Below are 21,102 nucleotides of genomic sequence, written 5' to 3' on the forward strand. Positions count from 1 at the left end.
CAGAGGTATGCTAGGCACCTACAGCTAAGCTAGTTCTGGGCACTCGTGTTGATTAACCATGTTAGTTAGGTTGTGCCCAATTATAAAGAAGTTAAGAATGGTTATTCTGTTGAGAATATTGTGTCCAGATATGATGATGAGAAAGATGATGTAAGAGAATGATGATGCAAGTGGAAGTCCTGGTAGCACAAAACTTAAAAAAGGGAAAATAATGGGAAACGTCATCAGTGGTCACCCACGCAAGAGTAAGAAAGCCTAATTCCGAGACTTGCACAAACAAAAATAGATCCCAGAAGTGGGGATTTATGATGTCTCTGTGGGACTTAGAAGTATGAGCAGAGACGTGATTTAGTATCTCTCTGATTCCATATTTACTGTATAATTTCCAGAAACCTAATCCCCCTAGTACTTGGAAGTATTAAATTTGGCAAGAGAAGACTTAGTTTTGGTGAGCTTTCTATGATACAGTAAGACATTTTTTCTATTGAAAAAATTGGCATTTGTTTTTAAAAAGTGATAATGTAATTTTTGCTTTCCCTCTGGCTTCAAGGTTAAGTAAAGCTAAATTACAACGAACTCAGAAGATCTACAACAAGTAAATGCTTAGAACTCTAAAAAATGAGAGCTAAATTTTTCCTAGACAACTTTTCCTGCCATTTTTTTAATCCTAAATTTTTTATAAGAGAATCATAACACCAATTAGGATATAACCAGTTAACTTTACATAACTGAAAAGGATAGGGTAAGATATAACTAACGAAGGCTTGTAAAACAGATAAAGTTAATACCATTTATATAACAAGATAAAAATCACACTGCCATATTTCATATTTTATTCAATTTTAATATGGTTTCCATTATTAACTTTTAAAACAAAATGATTTCCAGTTTAAAAAACAATGCACTGACCACATAATTCCTTCTTCATTTTATACAGTTATACAAATATTCTAAATACACATTTTGTGTTCAAGATGATGGCAAATAAGATTAACTGTACAGTACATAAAGAAAGAAAATATTTTAAGCATATTTAGAAGCAATAGAAATGTCTATACAAAACAAGCAAAAATGGAATAAAATTTTTTATTTTTAAAGTATTGCAACAGGCCCACAGGTTTGTAACAAAAATGTCCTTGCACAGTTCCTCACAATGCCCCATTAATAGCTAAAGCAAGACAGCGGTTTAGAAAATAATGTTTCAAAATGCTACACATAGTACTACTGTTTGCACAGTTTGATCAGAATAACAACTCTACTCTGAGTCAGGCAAAACCTAGAGGAAATATACCAAACAACTTGAAAATCATTTGTATAAAATTCATTGCACATTTTACTCAGTTTGAAAAGTAAAAAAGTGTATTTACAAAATATTTCGCAGTCAAAATTATAAAGTGAATGGATATCTCTAAGTTACACGTCTTGATACAGACAGTTCAAGGAAAACACACGAATGTTTTTTTTTTTTTAAGAGGTTTTCAGTGCTCCTTCCACAGGGAAGTAAATATGACCTACTCAAATGGATTTACAAGATGTTACACATACTGGAGCAAACGCCACACCTGCATTATAAAACAATGTTAAAAGGTGAAAGGATGAGGAATTTGTATATTGTAAGAAGTGGGCTACTCAGAGAGCAACAAATACAATTTTTAATTCAGTTAGCATAAAAGTCTTCATAGTCTTCAGATAATAGACAATGAACATACTTGACTAGATGAAAGTTGAAAAAGCACCATGCACAACAGTTTAGTGGTAAACACTGAAAACAAATAGCACCTGGAATTCTGTGATATTGAGAATTTAAAACTGGTCTAGTAATTGCCGAAGATATGGTGCCTTGGATAATTCTCTATTTACTCGGGAGAGTTTGAAAAGTACTGGGCAGTTCAGAGAAACACATGGGATATGTCGATCAAAGCAACCTGTACAGTTCTTGCAAATCTGAAAGTAGAAGAGGAATACATAAAACAACAGGAAAATTCCCGTATATATGTGTAAACAACAGACTTGTATAATCCCTCCTTTCTGACCCGACACATAATATGTTACAGAACATTGCATTAATTTTCATCTCTCTAAAGCCTAGGCTACCCTATGTTGAGACATTTCTAAAGGATATTATTTCACAAAACATAGAGCACAAAATTCATTTCATTCCTTAGATAACTTTCATTTACATTAGAATGCTATTATATTAAGATCCACATAATAAACTACCCAATAACCATGCAAAGACTCTCTTAAATGAGCTACAAACACTTTTTTTCAGGTTAGATTTATCTTTTTATATGCCAATCATTAAAAAGTTACCCATTTTCTTATTTCAGAAGAAAAAAATCTCAGTATGAGAAAAATTAAAGGATGAGAGTTTTAAAGTAATAGTCTGGACCAGTAGTTCTCAACCCTGGCTATACATAAACTTAAAAATATGATAATGCCTGAGCCCCATACGGGACCAGTGAATAGAATAGTGAAGTGAATAGAGAGCCTAAGAATCGGTACTGCTTAGCGTTCCCAGGTGACTCTGACGTAGAAGATCTGATCTGAAGCAAAATAATCAACCACAAGGCAATTTAAAAAAAGAGAAGTGTTATTCCTTACATAATGACCAGGTTTTAAACAAGACATAAATCTCAAGTCACACATAGTTTAAAAATGACTCTAAAACATGAGAAACATAAAAAAATTTAATAAAAAGGATGAATAGTGAGGACCCCAAGGGTCAAGAAAATACAGGCGGATTTTTTTTTTTTTTTTTACTTGAATACTGTATCCAAGTGATTAAGAGAGAAGTACTAAATAGCTACTACTCTAGACTGTCTTTTAAGAGAGAAATCAAATCTGTTGTAGTTAATTCTCTGATCTACAGAAAAGAGCTCCTATTTTAGAGCTGTGCCCCAATATCTTCCAGTCAATGGTAGGACACATTTTTCTGAGCACATGGTTATTTTATCTAATAGTATGATGCTGCCATGTGCAAACTGCTGAAAAACATGTGCTTCAGTTGAAGACTTAAGTATATACTGTTTTATTAATTAGACCTCTGACAAGAGACTCAAATCTATTCCCAAATACAGAATTTCTGTACTACAGCTCTGTGTGCTACAGCTAAACTCAGGTGCCAGGACCAGCTGATAAATATTGATGCGCTCGCTGTGCTGGTCTGACAGACACACCAGGATGGAATTACTTGCCTCACTAAATTTAACTCAATGTTGAGTTCCTAGACCCTTTACTGAGCATTAGAGCTCAATTCTGTTTACGTTTAGAACTTTCAACATCACAACATGTACACTTACTTTTTAGCTTACAAGGAGGAAGACATTTAAAAATAAAGTCCACTTAAATTTTTGCTAATTCTGTATTTTTGCTATCCTTTGGCTTTAATTTTTTAAAAAGTTTTCAGTCAGATGCTGAATTCATTTATTTTCATTCTTTTCTGTTTACTATTAAAAGTGTGTGAGGCGATCAATTTTTCTGAGATCTGCCATGGCTGTCTACAATCTTGTACGTAATGTTTGTTTAATAGGCAGTGTTAACATTTCCAAGTGGAAAGATCATTTTATTTTCTGAGCTTATAATTACTAGCTTTATAGCACTGTATTGATAAAATATTTTTTCATAATATTTCTACTTTATGAAATTCACATTGTTTTCTTTACAGACTAAGATATGGTCAATTTTTCAACATTCCATAAAAACTTGAAAAGAAGGTAGATTCTCTAATATTGGGGTAAGTGTTTGAAATATAATCATAAGGTCTAGCTTTTAATTGTTTAGGTCTTTTCCTAGAACTGTTCTTATTTCTGATCACTTGGTTGGTCTTGGGCTGAGAGAGGTATATTAGAATCTCCTATTACTAATGTTTCTCACCACTTCTCATTACATCTCCTCTAATTTCTGCTTTACAAAAACTCCTCCAGATTATATCTCTTGCAAGATGACAAACTATCCTTATTTATAAACAGCATCGGTTTTTTACGCTGAATTTTTATAAGAAGTAAGTCCTACCACTGAAGGAGGGTTCAGGTTAGATTGATAGCACTAACTAGTGCAGTGTGTGTCGCTGAGGACAGAGGACAGGAAGGCCTCGGGAAGAGACCACTCAGCCTCCGATTCAGTGGAGCTCTGGAAGTCCTGCTCACATCTGCACCTTGTACTAGAGGCCAACAAGGGAACTGTCTCTGAGGGTTGGTTGCTGCCATTGAGGCAGCAACCTATAAAACAGAGACTGCAAACACCCAGTGACTTTGGTGGTTGCTCTGACTAGAACCACAAAACTAGTACAAAGTGGCTGAAAATGGGTGGTCATCACGCCAGTGATATATTGCTGCTTTAATTGTGAATTCAGCAGGAAGTTGTTCATTCATTCAATACATATTTACAGACCACCAGCACAGGCTGGACTCTATGCTAGGAAAGCCCACTCACAGTGAGCTCACTGCTGTCTATCAGGGAAGACAGACACATACATAATCACAGTGAAGTAGGAGAGGCTATGGCAGGAGCCCACTGCAGGGGAGGCTTCACCTGGTCTGGGGTTTAAGCTGATGCCTCTCAGATGATGACAGTAACATAGAGGAAAGCATTCCAGGCAGAGGGAATGGGGTGCTTAAAAGCCAGAATGTGAGAGATTAAGGGGCATTCATGGAACTAAAAGAAGTTCAGGGGGTAGAGTGTGACAGGGAGAAGGGAAGAAATGGTGACAGAGAGAGAGGTAGCAGGTAGGAGCCAGAATGGAGTTTGAATCTTATCAGAGACAGGGGAGGGGTGGGAAGAGATGGAATAGAATGGTACCGGAAGAAAAGTGAAGATATTTAAGAACTATTTAGGACGTGGAAGGGGAAGAGGGAAAAGTCAATAGCTTATTTCAATAAGCTCGGCTTCTGTGGCTGCATAAAACAATCATACCTTTTAGGTTCTATTGCCTTTGATGAGATCCATTTAATGCATTCTAGATGATTAGCTATATTCTCTAAAATTTAAGAATTTTCTGCCAGTACAAACTGTAGCAACTAGAAGGATGCAAATGAAATAGTCTATACTCTACCAATCCTTAATCATCTTTCTATAATCATTTGAATTCTTAAAAGCCTAGTTTCCTCAGAGATGGTTCTCTCCCTGTTCACCTGTGTAGCAGCCTTCCTATTATTGAGTCTGTCTTGGTTCAAAAGCTTCTGTACTTACATGAGCTTCAAGAGTGACTGTGTAAGAGCCTTTACAATGTTAGACTGCACTCTGATAGAACTGAGGCCAAGGGCTGTGGCCAATGTTATGAAGTCCTTACTATCAGCACGATTCATCTGCCATTAAATCATACTGCTTCTCTATTATTTGGTTGGTTTTAAAACATTTCAATAACTTCACATACTGCGCTTCTAAAATAGGACAAAAGTAACTTTACCCCCAAACTTTTCTTCTCTATAGCCTGAAAGCTGAAAATGTAACTTGAAATATGGTGGTATGAGATACAATCATTCTTTTAAGTAATACACTACTTTGTTTTAAAAATATGTACTATGATAATTTTTCTTTAGATTTCATTTTCCAAATTATTTCAAGAGATATATTTTTTCTGCTATAATTCCTGCTTGAAAAATCTCTCCATTTTATGTCTATATTCCACCTCAGCCACTTATTAGCAGTGTAACAGGGCAAATTCCTTACCCCTTTGTGTCAGTTTACTCATCTGTAAGAGGGCTAGAACAGTCTCTGGCACATATAACAGACTCAATCATGTTCACTATTCATTTTCTACCTGGACTCCTAGAATGACAAACCTTCCAAGTCTGTCAGCCAGTTGCTAGGACAGCCAGATTTTTATGAGAATGGTTAGATATGGTAGATAAAGCAATTAATACTTTTCTTTCTTTCTAAATACTATAATAAAAGAAATTGGGTTCTAGGTTTTAATAAACACAATATACTATTTCATACAAATAATAAATTATAAAACAGATTAATCCATTTTTAATAGTTCAAGTATATGTTAAGATTTTAAGAAGTTTATTAACTTAGAATCCTTATTCCACTTTCCACACCCATTTTATATCTCATACCTCGAGAGCTGACTACTGTATTTCCCTGAATAATCAGATTGCTTGGGATTCTGGGTCTATCGAACAAGACTATACCTTTACAAGTTGCTCCTGTTTACGTTCCAACTCTCGAATTTCTTGGTTGAGGATGACTGCAACATGCTGAGGTTGGCTTCGACATTTACTACAGATGCCGTGCTGAGTCAGGTCATCACACACAGGACAGTGTAAGGTAGTGAAATACTGCGAAATAGTGCCTTTCCGCCCTTCAGGTTCATTTCGAGAGGAGCTGGTGGCTTTCTGGATCTATACAAACATTAATTCAGAAATAATTCTGAACCAGATTCATAGCAGAGCTGTGATTCTCATGCTAAATACAGGCCTACCAAGGCATTATTTCATTTATTCAACAAATATTGAGTAGTTACTACATGTCAGGCACTGTTTTAGACAGTGTGGCTATAGAAATGAGCCATGTCCTTCCTTTCACAGAGATTATATCTTTTTTTTTATTTTTTTATCCTCACCCGAGGATATTTTTCCATTTTTTGTACAGATAGAGTGGGAGGAGAGAGAGGAAGGGAGAGAGAGAGAGAAACATCGACGTGAAGGGACACATCGAGTGGCTGCCACCCGCACGACCGGGGAAAAACTGCAACCGAAGTACGTGCCCTGAGCGGGAACCGAACCCGGGTCTCTCCGGACCGCAGGCCGACGCTCTAACCGCTGAGCCAAACTGGCCAGGGCCAGAGATTATATCTTAATTACCATTAGATATATTGTATTTTTCTTTTGGAAAAAAAACTGTCTCCTGCCACTCAAGTTTTTTTTTTGGTTGAGATACATAGATGATTGAGATCATACAGGGCAATGAAAATCAGAGAGGACAATGGAAGAAATACAGGTTGAGAGTGGATACTGTTTAAGGTTGCACCATTTGAGCCATGGAAACACGGCAAATAGAAGGTTAAAAATAATTTGTTAGGCAGTAGGGTGCAAAATTCAAGCAAAAGAAAACCTGGAGCATTTCAAGTGTAACTGAATACATGTCACCTAAGCATTCTTCATTTGAATACTGATTCAACAATCTGTCTTCTGGTACTCATTTTACATTGAAATAAGATCATATTATTATTATATCCTTGGTGTATTCTCCTGGTGTCTTATAAATCACTTTGCATAAAAGTTATTAGGTTAGCCCTGGCCGCTTTGGTTCCGCGGTTAGAGCGTTGGCCTGTGGTCCCTAGAGACCTGGGTTCAGTTCCCGCTAAGGGCATGTACCTTGGTTTCTGTTTGTCCCCGGCCCTGTTGGGTTGTGTGGGTGGCGACCACTCGATGTGTCTCTCCCACATCAATGTTCTCCTCTCTCTCTCTATCTCCCTCCCACTCTAGCTGAACAAAAAATGGAAAAATGTCCTCAAGTGAGGATTAAAAAAAAAAGTTATTAGGTCAGCTTCTTATAAATGTCCGCAGTTTAACATTCTTTCTGGGGTAGAGCCAGGATACAGCATTATAGGTGTTGACCAGCACAGTCTCTGAAGGAAAACTTCAACCTTAACTTACTAGCATATTCTTTTCCTTAGGGCCATAAGTGCTTACTAAGAAAGTGAAAACAATATAAGGATCAGTTTGCCTGAATACCATCAGCCTTTCACAATCTAAGATAACAGCAAATGACTGAGCAGATCTAATTCTAAACAGGAGATAAAAACTACTACTTTCCTAGAGAAGTGTGCCCCAGATTATCACAGAATCAGATTACCCCTTCAGGCTTCTAATGAATAAACTAAAATTGCTAAAATCCACACTGCCTGTTTTACTTCAGTAAAATGCTAGTTTAACATTATTTCTTTAGATTGATTTCTTCAGGACTATATCTAGATACTATATCCTATACCTTTCTTCAGAACCCATTTTGAAGGAATTTTTGCTCTCCATTTATTTTTCATTAGCTGGTTTATTCTGAGTTATTTTGTAGTTGAGTGTTTACTACTGAAATAGTTGTGAGCTATATTTTAATATTCTATAATCTGGCCAATCTGAAAGAACCTGAGAAGGTGTTTGTAGAAAACTTAAGTTTCTTATAGAAAACCAGAGGAGTACGGCACCTCTCTCAGTTTAGGATACTAGAGCACCTGCTCTGCCTCTCACGGCACATGAATACGACATTTACTTCTACTGGAAATCTTTCTTTTTCTTTATTAATTTTAGAGAGAAAGGGAGAGAGAGAAACATCGATGAGAGAGAACATCAACTGGCCGTTTCCTGCACATCCCCCACTGGGGATTTGGCCCATAACCTGGGCATGTGCCCTGACCGGGAATCAAACTGGCAACTCCTTGGTGCATGGGTTGACACTCAACCAGTGAGTCATACTGGCCGGGCTCTACTGGAAATCTTAAATGAATTCTCTCTACAGTGAAAGCATAGGTACTATTTAGTAGACTCACCCTTGGTAATTCATGATACCAGCTGAAGACATCAATACCAATAAGTGAGAAGACTCTTGCCAGAGGTGGAAGGATTTGCTTGGTGATATAGTAAGTGGCATTCAATCTCAGAGTTGGGTCCTGCAGGACTTCTACTGGGCGCCTTACCAGCTGGATAAGTGGTACTCCGGGAGTCCCATAAATGATCACGTATGGCACTCGCTCCCCAACTCGAGGCTCAGAGCGCCGGTCGTAAGTAAGCATTTTCCTATTTAAATCCAAGTAAAATATGCAGTCAGAAACTGTCATGGAAGGCTCGTTTTCAGAAAGTTAAATGAGGAGTAAACAATAATGAAACCATGAGAAATCTATAAGGGATAACTTTGAGTTAGAGCTACAACTTTTTGAGAACTATATATACTTTACTTAGTTGGCACCAAGTGGATATGCTGTAAGAGTTTAAAACTTATTCTGTAAATCACTGCCACCTGAAAACAATGAGAGTTGGCAGATATCAACTAGCTAAAAATGTTTTCTATCCCCTAAGAATAAGAGCTAAAAATCATATATCTAACGATGAATAAGACAAAATTTAGGTGATTAGATGATCTGATTCCAGAATGACAGATAGCATTTCAGTGCTTTGGTAGATCACTATTAAGGACTGCCTAGTGATTCTGATGTGAGAAACCATGATTCAAGCTCTGTACTAGATTACAATTTCACTGACTTCAGTTACCCAAAGGGGGCCCAGAAGAGGAGTTCCTTCTTCACCTTCAGAGCTCATAAAGTATTCAGGAACACCCATTCACCTTCAATGAGGCTGCACGTGGCAGGTGAAACATTCCTGTGTCTGTGCCTATGGACTAGGTGTTTTCTCTTCTTCTCCAAACCCTTTAGAACCCTAAGACTACATTTGCTAAGTACTGAGAGTCACACTAATGTGCACATCATTACCTTGTAAGTTCTAGGGCTGGCACACAAGCTCCAGGTTTATAAGAGGAACTTCCTCTGTATTCCTTGGCAAAGATAAAGTCTTGTATGCTGGCCTTTCCTTCCAGAAGCTTCATACATTGTCGCTGAACATACTGTTTAATTAAACTTATATCTCTTGTTTCAAACAACAGCTTTAGAGAACGCTCAAGGATCTTAAAAAAAAAAAAGGAAAGGATGTGCTCATAAAGATAAAATATCCCCTAGCATATCATCATTATTGTTATATTTTCAATTATGTAACTACTGGATAATGTGATTTACCTAAACAGCCTGCTATTTACAATGACTGTATAATTAAATTATTAGAAATTAGAAAATATTTTGGAGACTTTATATAGCTTGCTATTTCTAAAAATAGAATATCATATCAGGAATATCAGAATATCATATCATATCAGGAAAATCATATTAGAATAATGCAGACGAAACATTTACATTTTCTTAAACAGGTACAAGCTCTCTAGGCACAGGCAGCCAGGCATGGTTTTATGTATTGTTTTTTATTTACCCTGTTATAAAAAGGGCCTGATTCAGGTGGACAGAAAAAAAGTTTAAATAACACCAAACAGTGAAATAAAAATTAATCTTTTGCCTTTTTATTGTGTCAATAAATATAAACTAAACTGTGACAGAAGATTCTGTGCTGGAAATACTTCTACTGGAAAACAACTAACATACAGGGGATTTATGTAGTGGATTAAATTAAATCAGTTCCAGGTAAAAGTTCTGTATCTTATTTTGAGAACTAGAATCCAAGAAGTGTGCTAATTTAGCCCAGGTACAATTCTGCCCTCAGAGAAAGAAGTCACTGGATGATATTTCTTCCAGAAACTAGTATTTTTTATAAACCCTCACCCAAAGACATTTCTGCATTCATCTTCAGAGAGAGAGAGAGAGAGAGAGAGAGAGAGAGAGAGAGGAAAAAAGAGAGAAAAAGAAACATCAATGTGAGAGAGACACATTGACTGGCTGCCACCCACATGACCCCAACTGGGGCCGGGGACAATCTGCAACCGAGTTATGTGCCCTTGTAGCGGCTCTCAACCTGTGGGTCACGACCCCCTTGGAGGTCGAACGACCCTTTCACAGGGGTTGTCTAAGACATAACAGTAGCAAAATTACAGTTATGAGTAGCAAAGAAAATAATTTTATGGTTGAGGGTCACCACAACATGAACTGTATTAAAGGGTTGCGGCATTAGGAAGGTTGAGAACCACTGCCTTTGTGGGAACTGAACCCGGGTCTCTCTGGTCCACAGGCTGATGCTCTAACTGCTGAGCCAAACTGGCCAGGGCCAGAAACTAGTATTAAATAGCACCTCAAATTCATATAACATTACATATATGACATATTGATATTAATAAATTGATAGTCAATCTGTTATGCTTTTAATGCTCAGAAAACTCAAGTGTGTAGAGTACTTTTCCATTTATGCCACTTATTTTTCATTATAGGAGGAGTATGGGCCTGAGTAAAGAAAAATTAAATATAAAATACTATGGTTTATATTACCATAGCTGAGAAATTTAGGTAATTTATACCATTCTTCAGAAATCTTCCTAACTTGTATTTGATAACCCAAGTAAACAAAAATTCAGTTACTCCAAGATGCATTAGATTGCTTACGAAATATCTCTGTTGTTAGTTTCTCTTCTTTATCCAAAAGCTCCCTAGCTTTTGGGTGTTGTCATACGTTAATATATATTTATCATCTCCAGGTGATAGGGGGAAATTCTCATCAAGTTCATGTGTTGTTTTTTAGCAATTGTGATAAAGGTAAGGTGTAGGAAGAAGTTAGAAACTAAGGACTAAAGTCAAATAAGTTGTTTCATTACAAATGAATTCCCCAAAATCATTTAGTCCCTATTATAGTTATAGATAGTCATATAGGCTATAGTTCCTTCACCTAGATGTGTGCTTAAGGATTTTCACCAGATTCTTTAGCCTCTCATTTCTTAGGGATGAAAACAAGACAGACAAAACTTACCTTAGAAACAGCAGGGCAGGAATCTCTTCTGACTGTTTCTATTCCTTTTGCATCAAATACTGGGTCCTTCTGATCTAGTGTTTCATACATGTACCCCACATACCTCTTTTTTGTTTGTAAAACACAGGGCAAATATACCTGTGAGGAAATTAACAAAATATCTCTCAATAATCATTTTTCCCCTACCACAAATATCTTATTTTTATGTCTTTTTCTCTCTTTACCCAAATGTCAATTATAAAAAAATTCTAAATATGTCTCAGGGCCCAACAAATTTATGATCCAACACTTGGAGGCGAACACACACACGAGTTGTCTTTACTTCTTCATGCTTATAACCCTTTACTTGTGCTATCATTTTTGCTCTTATCTCAACTTACACTGCTTTCTCAAAGGTGATCAATCGTATCTTTTTAAACAATTAAAAAATTGCTTTAAGTAATACCTACATGTGTATTTAAAGTGGGTTTCTAGTAGACCGCTCTCAATATTAAAGAGTTATATGAGAATATACAATGAAAAGTCCTGGTCCCCCAACCTCTGCTTTCCCCTCCCTAGAGGAATCCTCTGTTATTGATTTCCTATGTATCTTTCCAGAGATATTCTATACAGATACCTGCATTTTGCTTATTTCACTTAATAATTTATATTGGAGAGGGTAGTTCATTATGTGAAGGTATTACAAGTTATGTAACCAGTTACCTACTATGGGTCACTTAGGATGTTTCCAATCTTTTGGAATTACAAATACTGTTCCAACAACCTTGCATGGATTAATCCATAGGAAAATTCACTGAAGTAGAATTTCTAGATCAATGGGTATGTGCCCTCTCCCTTTTTTTAAGTTACCAAATTGATCCTTTCCTTTACCACCAAGCTTTATCAATGATCACATTAAATATAAATTTAAACACTAAACGTTTAAACACTAAACATCCCAATAAAAAGGCAGGAATGATCGGATTGGATCTGATCAAATAGTGAGGCTCAACTATAAGCTATCTACTAGAAACCTACTTTAAATACAAGGACACAGCCCTGGCCGGTTTGGCTCAGCGGTTAGAGCGTCGGCCTGCGGTCCGGAGAGACCCGGTTCGGTTCCCGCTAAGGGCACGTACTTCAGTTGCAGTTTGTCCCCGGCCCTGGTTGGTCGTGCGGGTGGCAGCCACTTGATGTGTCCCTTTCACGTCGATGTTTCTCTCTCTCTCTCTCCCTCCCACTCTATCTGTACAAAAATTGGAAAAATGTCCTCGGGTGAGGGAAAAAAAATAAATAAATAAAAAAATAAATAAATACAAGGACACAAAAAGGTTAAAATAAAAAATTGAAAAAGATACAGATGCTAACACTAATCAAAACAAAGCTGGAGTGGCTATTTAATATCAGAAAAGTAGATTTCAAAACAAGGAATATTATCAATATTATCAAAGATAACAGTATCAATTCACCAAGAAGATACATAATCCTGAATGTGTATGCATCTAATAAGAAAACTTCAAAATGCATGGAATAGAAACTTACAGAATTAAAAGGGAGGAAAAAAAAAGGCAAATCCATGATTATATTTGGAGATTTTAACACTTCTCTCTTAACAATTTACAGAAAATCAGTAAGAATATAAAAGGCTTCAACAACATTATCAATTAAGTGACATTTATAGAATGTTTAGAATACACATGGCTATTCAAGGCTACATGAGAGCACTCACAAAACAGACCACATGCTGGACCAAAGAACAATTTTATAACCTAATCATACACTGAAACCATATATTCTTTGACCACAATGGAATTATATTAGGAATAAAAGATTTCTGGAATATCCTTAAATATTTGGAACTGGAACAACACACATCTACAAAACCTATCATCAAAGTGAATAAATAATAATGAAAATACAAGATATTAAAATTTGAAGCTAAAGTAGTGTTTAGAGGAAAATTTATATCTTCAAATGCTTATATTAAAAATATTTGTTTGAAATCAATGATTCAAGCTTCTAACTTAAGAAGACAAAAAAAGAAAAGCAAAACAAACCCAAAATAAGTATAAGGAAGGAAATAAAGACTACAAATGGACCTCTAGTTGGAATGATCAAGAAAAAAAATTGTTACTATTAAAAGTGGAAAGAAGGGTATCACTAAAAATCTTACTGATATCAAAATCACAATAAGGAAATATAAATTATTTATGCCCATAATTTGTCAACTTAAGAGAAATGGGGAAATTTCTTGACAACCACAAGTTATCAAAACTGACAAAAAAACTTGAATAATCCAATATCTATGAAAGATATTTCATTTGTAATTACCCCCCCCAATAAAATTTCAGGGTCAGAGGGCTTCACTGATAAATTTTATCAACCATTTGAGAAACAGTTGCACTAATTAACACTTCAGAAAGTAGAAGAGGGAACACTCCCAGCTCATTTTATAAGGCCAACCTGCCAACCTTTTTTTTTTGGTCCCAAAAGCAAATACAAGAAAAAGAAACACTACAGATTAATATTCATCATGAACAAAAGCATCACAATTCTTAACAAATGTTTGTTTTCTTAGAGAAGTTTTGTAGTGTTTGCTTTATGTTTAGGTCTGTGACCTATTTCAGGTAAATTTTCAGGTCTGGGGTAAGCACACCATGCTCTTCATTTTGCCAGATGGGTTGGGTGTCCACAGAACCATACACATGCCTCTAGAACAGCACTCATCACTGTTTTCTAATTTCTCTGCCTTCTCTCCTCCCAATTAGAATGCTCACTCTTCATTCAGGGCAGATAACATATCCAGGTCTTCTTTGAATCTCTTCTAGCACATTCTTGCTTCAGAGTAGGTACACGATAAACAATGGGAGTCATCTTTGAATCTTTTCTTCCTCGTTTGTCTTTTTTTATACCAGTTCTTCTAAATTAACCACTTCTAACTCCTACTCATCCTTCTTTTTCAATATCTCCTGAACTGTACTTTATTTTCATCAGTTCCTCCCTCTAACTAGTTCAGGCTATGCAGGCTGCAAAAAGCATCCTGTCTTGACTCCCCTTTTCCCAATCACTCTCCTACACTAAAACAAAGCCAATCCTTCCCAAACAGCTCTGCCTAAGTCATGCTCTTGTTTGACAAACTTTCCCAAAGTTTAAATTCTTTTTTTTTTTTTTTTTTTAATAGCAGTGCCCACTGCTGCTTTTATTTTTATTTATTTATTTTTATCCTCACCCGAGGACAGTTTTCCATTTTTTTTTGTTTAGGTAGAGTGGGGGAGGGGGGAGAGGAACAGAGAGAGAGAGAGAGAAACATCGATGTGAAAGGGACACATCGAGTGGCTGCCACCCGCACGACCGACCAGGGCCGGGGACAAACTGCAACCGAGGTACACGCCCTTAGCGGGGAACCGAACCCGGGTCTCTCAGGACCGCAGGCCGATGCTCTAACCGCTGAGCCAAACCGGCCAGGGTCAAAGTTTAAATTCTTTACCTTTGTATTCAAGGTCCTCTAATCTAGCCTTAACTTTATTTTTCCAGATATCTCTCCTGCTATTTCATATTCTTACACTGGGCTTTTCCAACTCTATATCCTTCTACATGGCCATTTTTTTTCTATGAGAATGACTGTAGCCTGTGGCTGCCTAACCATTTTCTGAAACAGTACAATATTACCTCCTACATAAAGTATCCCCTCCCCATCCAGCCAGGAGGACAAAATACCTTCTTTTCTTTGTGCTTTACAGTACTTAGGGAGTCTACTCTTACGAGACTTCTATAAGTTCATGATAAAAAAGATCATTTATATACATTTCTAATTTTTCCTTTTAGATTATTGGCTCTTAGAAGGCAGGATTATGTCTTAGGCTTCTTTGCATTCCACACCTCTCCTAGCTCAGTATCTTTTTATTAAGGACGAAATCTATATTTGATATCTAAAGCAGAGTGAAAACAGTCAAAGGTCCTTCTGGCAGACTGTATTTTTCAGAGAAATAATATCTCTTATTCCACATGGTCTTTCTATAATGTGAATCTGACATTCTTCCCATTAAATCTAGATAGGTTATGATGCTGTGTGACTTTGAGACTAGGTCACAAAAAGCAAAACAGCTTTCACCTGTTCCTCTTTGGGATGTTCATTCCTAGAACTCAGCCACCATGCTGTGAGGAAAGACAAGAGCCCCAGGAAAAGGCCACCTGTAGATGTTCCAGCTGACATCCCAAACAGCAGCGGGCATCAGCCCCCAGACATGAGAGTGAACAAACTTCAGGTGATTCAGTCTTGAGCTGTCAGCTGGGTCACCCCCAGCCTTTAAGTTTTCTCAGCTGAGGACTTAGACATTGTGGAACAGAGATATGCCATCCTTGCTGCAACCTTTCTGAATTCCTGAGTCATAAAATCTGTAAGCTATTTTATTATGAGGTGATTTGTTACACAGCAATAGTTAACTGAAACAATCTTCATTTTTTATGTAAACACATTATTCAAAAGACTTGAGAAAATTACATAAAACTAAGGGAAAATATTTTAAACATAACACTTTAATAGCCTGTATACTGTTATTGATTCTGAAAATATATTGAACAGGTCAGAAATGTCTAGAAGCTATGTGAATTTTATGTGATCATTTATATTGTATTACATTTCTCTTACCTTTTCAAACTTTAATTTCACTGGTTTTGGATTGGTAGCAGTTACAGCTTCAGCAATTTCCTGACCAATCTTAAAAGACTGTTCCTTAGTAGCTCCTTTCAGTAGCACAAACATACTACAGGATTAAAAATAGAGTAAGGTAATGAGGAAGTCATAGTAGGAAAAAAGTTTCACCAAGAGTAACTTTCCTGGCTAACAGTGTCTAATACTAAAGAAAACCTTCCCCCTTTACTCCTCTTATTAAATTACTTCCCATCTAAGTTTTCTTGTTTTATCACACTTTCCTTGTGTGTACATAGTATATCTTGTTACAGCTCTTTAAGACATCTAATATTGCTAGTTTAGTTACATACGGACCAGCTCAGTTATCACAGCTGCCAAGAAGGTCCTTGGTCACTCCTAGACATTTATAGATTTGTATGACACACAATTAGGTCAATCATAAAATAAGAAAAAATGTGAGTATAAAGAAATGGAAATTTTACTTGTGATGTGGGAGGAAATTTCCTTCTAGAACCATCCAACTTTAAAAAGACACACATTATTATTTTGTAATACATGTTTACTGAAGAACAGTTAGAAAATACAAAAAGCCACAAAGAAGAAAATAGCCATCTATATAATCTTACCATTTAGATAAAAGATACTCAAAACCTTTTGTGTGTATCTGTAAATCTTTTCTCATTTGGGATCACAGATCATATTATTTGGTAACTTCTTTCATTTAATGGTATATTGTGAACATTTCCCATGCTCCTTTTACATTATTTTAACAGCTGTACTGTATTTCAATGTATGGATATAGTATAATTTAACCAAACTATCAAAGAAAATTTAGGTCATTAAAATTTTTTTGCTATATTTCATATAATAATTTGGCACATCTCTCTGACATCAGAATAAATTCCTATAAGTGAAATCTCTTGGTAAATGGTGTACACTAAAAATACTTTTGAAAGATATTTGTTGCCCTGAACGTTCTGGCTCAGCAGTTAGAGTGTCGGACCTTGGACCAGAGTCATGGGTTCAATTCTGATCAAGGGCACGTACCTCAGTTGCAGTTCAGACCCCGGCCCTGGTCAGGGTCGTGTGGGAGGCAGCCAACTGTGTCTCTCTCACATAGACGTTTCTCTCTCTCTCTCTCTCTCTCCCTTAAGATAAACAGAAAAATATCCTTGGGTGAGGATTAAAAAAAAAAAAAAAGATACTGTCAAACTAAGTTCTAGAAAGATATTTTTGAGGTACAGTCCAGTCCCACCAGCAATATATTCAGGTCAAGAATAAGATATGAATAAAAAAATAATAATATTAATAAAAAAATTCCAATACAAAAAAATACTCCAAAGTAACTTATAAAACAAAAGTACTTGGCATTTTTTCCCTAATAAATCAAGTTAACTTTAAAATAGCACTTTACATTTCAGTATATACCACAATCTGAGACTAACAGAAACAATGGCTAATATATTTAAGTAAGGTTAATATATTTAAGTGAGAGAGATTATAAGGTTGATATTCACTTATAATTTTAGTAAAAAGATATTAAATAGGGGAAAAAACAATATCTTGAAACAGACTCTAAGATTTTTGTTTCTAGTCTTGGAGCCACATAAACCAATCTTCTATTTCTTAAAGTGTTTTTATATTGAACTTTAATCCTTTGGATGGTTTCTTTAGAAAAGCTCTTTCTCTGCCAATACTGGAGATAGTACTTGTCATGGAGTCTGATAGGAAAAGCTTAAAAAAGGAGTATTTAGTCAATATTACTTAAGGTCTTTAAAATAAATGATCTCAATCTGAATTGATTTTAACATTCACTAAGGTAGAACAAACAGGCCTTATGTAGTTATTTATTATATTTTCTCTTTAGACCCATCTGATACTCATTACACCAATATAGCTTTGTTTTTTAAAAATAGGTTATAAAATTTCACTTTGAAAAATTCTACTTAATAGATTTTGGGGCCTAGTAAAAACCACTCATAGCTTTGGCAACTGTCTTTCAAAAACAGTTTGATTATTTTAAGATATATATTTAAATTCAGGGAACTGCAGCTATATGAGGAATTATTCACATTAAAAAAGCTGTTTCTTTAAACAGATTAGACTCCTGTGTATAGTTTTTTATTTTTTAATCCTCACCCAAGGATATTTTTCCAATGATTTTTAGGTAGAGTGGGAGGGAGGGAGGGAGCGAGGGAGGGAGAGAAAGAGAGAGAGAGAGAGAGAGAAACATTGATGTGAGAGAGAGACATCGATTGGTTGCTTCCTGTATGACCCTGACAGGGGCCAGGGATCAAACCTGTAACTGAGGTACATGCCCTTGACTGGAATCAAACTCAAGACTCTTCGGTTCTTGGGCTGATGCTCTAATCACTGAGTCAAACCGGCCAAGGCTGTAAACAGTTCTTCACAAATCACTATCTACTTGACTACCTGGAAGGATGCCATGGAATCTTCACTGTATTTGGCTCAGGACACTTACATTTTCTTGCTCTTAGGATCATATCTTGTAAATAAGGAACTGTCCTAACTCTGATCATAAGAACCAGAAAGGAATTAGGTAGAACTCTATTTTAGGAAGGATTACCCTTAAACCATTCTAAATACTGAAATGAATATCTGAAGAGATGCAAAGACAACTACAAAACAAAGTTCATTACCTGTCAGTATCACCATAGACAACCCTAGCTCCCCATTTCTTGGTATCATTCACCAGTTTAATAGCTCGTTCCAAGGTCTCTCTGGCTTTGTGAACAATACTATCACCAACCTGTTGGTACAAGCACATTGGAAATAATTGTTTAACATAGCTTAGCAAAGTCAATAGACTTTTAAAATATAATACTTCATTTTAATTACTAAACATTTCTAAAAATAAAACAAAAGGAAAAGAACATAAACAAGAAACAGTCATCAGTGTCACCATTCTTCCTATAAGTACTCAGTAAGAAAATGAGATAAAGAATTTAAAAGAAGGAGCCAATCAATACACAGACTTGCCTGTGAGTGTATCAGCAAGTACAAATGGTTAAACTTTATACCAGATACACACCTACATTTGATTGCTGGAAAAGTAAATCTTGTTTATTCAAGGACTTTAAAAAAAATGTTTTTATTGATTTTAGAGAGAGAAGAAGGGAGAGGGAGAGAGAGAGAAAGAAACATCCATGACAGAGAAATATCGATTGGATACCTCTTATATGCCCCACATGGGGATTGAGCATAAAACCTGGGTATGAGCCCTGACCGGGAAATGAACTAGTGACCTTTTGGTGAATGGGTCAACACTCAACTAACTGAGCCACACCAGCTGGGCGAAGGCTTTTTAATATGCCTTTGAAACCAATCAGGCAGGAAATGACTTTTTTTTTTTTATGGTATATACACGCTAAAGATTTATTCAGCCTTAAAAAGGAAGGTAGTCCTCTCACATACTACAACATGGATTAACCCTGAGGACATTATGCTAACTGAAATAAGCAGTCACAAAAAGACAAATACTGTATGATTCCTCTTATATGAGGTAATTATAGTAGTCAAATCATACAGAAAGAAAGTGGAATGGTGGTTTTATCTGGGGTTTGGGGGAGGAAGAGAACAGCTGTCTAAGCGGTACAGAGTTTCAATTTTGCAAGATGAAAAAGTTCTGAAATGTTTCATCACAACAGTGTGAATATACTTAACAATACTAAACTACACATTTAAAAATGGTTAAGAGCTGGTAAATTAGAAAAAAAGCAGCATACTGTGAAACCCCATACAACAAACCTAATTGTCCTTTACCATGTTTACAAGGGCTAATGAAACTATTAGTTAATGAAAATAGCAACAAATCACCTAGGAGGAGCTAAAAAAAAATCTCAGAAATGCACACTTATTACATAATCCATCTTCATTTTTAAATATCTTCAAAATTAAAACACTGTATTAAAATAAGCTTGCTATATATTGCAGACAAAATATATAAATCATATGACTCAACTTAAGTCTCTAAAGCCAGCCTGATATTGAGTCCAAATTTTTCTCCTGTGTACAAGGAAAGCAGGTAAGTTTTCTTATCCCATAAACAGGAAAGCAGGTAACTTGTCTTATCCCATAAGTAACCCCAGGGGTCTACACCAGTATGAAATCTGAGGACTATCAAACTCATCTCAAATCCCAGACAAACCTAAGCATCAGAAATTACCTCAAACCACTATGGATTATGGACCTGAATTGGACTACTGACTATAATGAAACCACGTTCAGTCTACTTTACTTACAAAAATTTTAAATAAAGCATAAAAAGAATACAAAATCAAATATATTAAGTTTCCAAGTTGCTCTCACTTAAATCAGGGATTAAATTTAGGCAGACTTTATCTCATATTTATACAAAAATAATCACCAGATGTTTTGGGAATAAATTTTAAACAAATGTATAGAACATATATATATATTTATTTATTTAAATATATTTAGATATATATATATATATTTAGATATAACTTTAAATATTCAGCTCTAAAGAAACAACTTAGCTCAAATTCAAACTCAAAAGTTAATAAAGCCTGGCTGGTGTGGCTCGGTGGATTGAGTGTTGTCCCATGCACTGCGAGGTCCTGGTTCGATTTCCGGTCAGGGCACATGCCCAGGTTTCGGGCTCAATCCCTGGTAGGGGGCGTAGAGGAGGCAGCTGATAGATGTTTCTCTCTCACATTGATGTTTCTATTGCTCTCTCTATTAAAGCCTGAAAGACGTTGCTCTGAAATATGTTAATAACCCTTTCTATGGAACTTCTGAGCTGTCTTCAGTTTGGCTTAGCTTCGAGAGAGATTCTTTCAAAAGTTGCAATGCTCTCCTGGTATCTTGTTTCCGGACTGGCATTTTCCTCCAGAATCTGGAAGAGGGCACACACCTTTCTCCTTGCTGGGGTCCTCTGGGCTACTCCAGCAGGGGCTGGACAGGGCAGCAGTCGCTCTCTGTGACACCCTCGGGCCCCCACACCTGCGGCACCGCCACAAAGTTCCCGAGGGAGCC

At 36.2% G+C, this 21,102-nt stretch overlaps 1 protein-coding gene across 12 annotated transcripts in view; it reads right to left on the reverse strand.

The window, feature by feature from the left end:
- Positions 1-821: 821 nt before the first annotated feature.
- The window catches only part of REV3L (REV3 like, DNA directed polymerase zeta catalytic subunit), a 178,597-nt gene continuing 158,316 nt past the window's right edge, over positions 822-21,102 (reverse strand). For 8 of the 12 annotated variants that reach the window (XM_036247700.1, XM_036247701.1, XM_036247702.1 and 5 more), the window contains 7 exons: positions 18,744-18,853; positions 16,081-16,195; positions 11,454-11,591; positions 9,428-9,618; positions 8,492-8,738; positions 6,138-6,347; positions 1,369-1,944 (listed from right to left, as the gene is read on the reverse strand). In XM_036247700.1, the coding sequence (XP_036103593.1) occupies positions 1,804-1,944; positions 6,138-6,347; positions 8,492-8,738; positions 9,428-9,618; positions 11,454-11,591; positions 16,081-16,195; positions 18,744-18,853 (1,152 nt within the window). In that variant the 3' untranslated portion in view covers positions 1,369-1,803. Of the gene's footprint in view, positions 1,945-6,137; positions 6,348-8,491; positions 8,739-9,427; positions 9,619-11,453; positions 11,592-16,080; positions 16,196-18,743; positions 18,854-21,102 lie in introns of those variants that run through there. The other 4 variants (XM_036247699.1, XM_036247708.1, XM_036247698.1 and 1 more) reach the window with 3 other exon arrangements.

The sequence above is a fragment of the Molossus molossus genome, unplaced genomic scaffold (genome assembly GCF_014108415.1).
Source record: "Molossus molossus isolate mMolMol1 unplaced genomic scaffold, mMolMol1.p scaffold_m16_p_8, whole genome shotgun sequence".
NCBI lineage: Eukaryota > Metazoa > Chordata > Mammalia > Chiroptera > Molossidae > Molossus > Molossus molossus.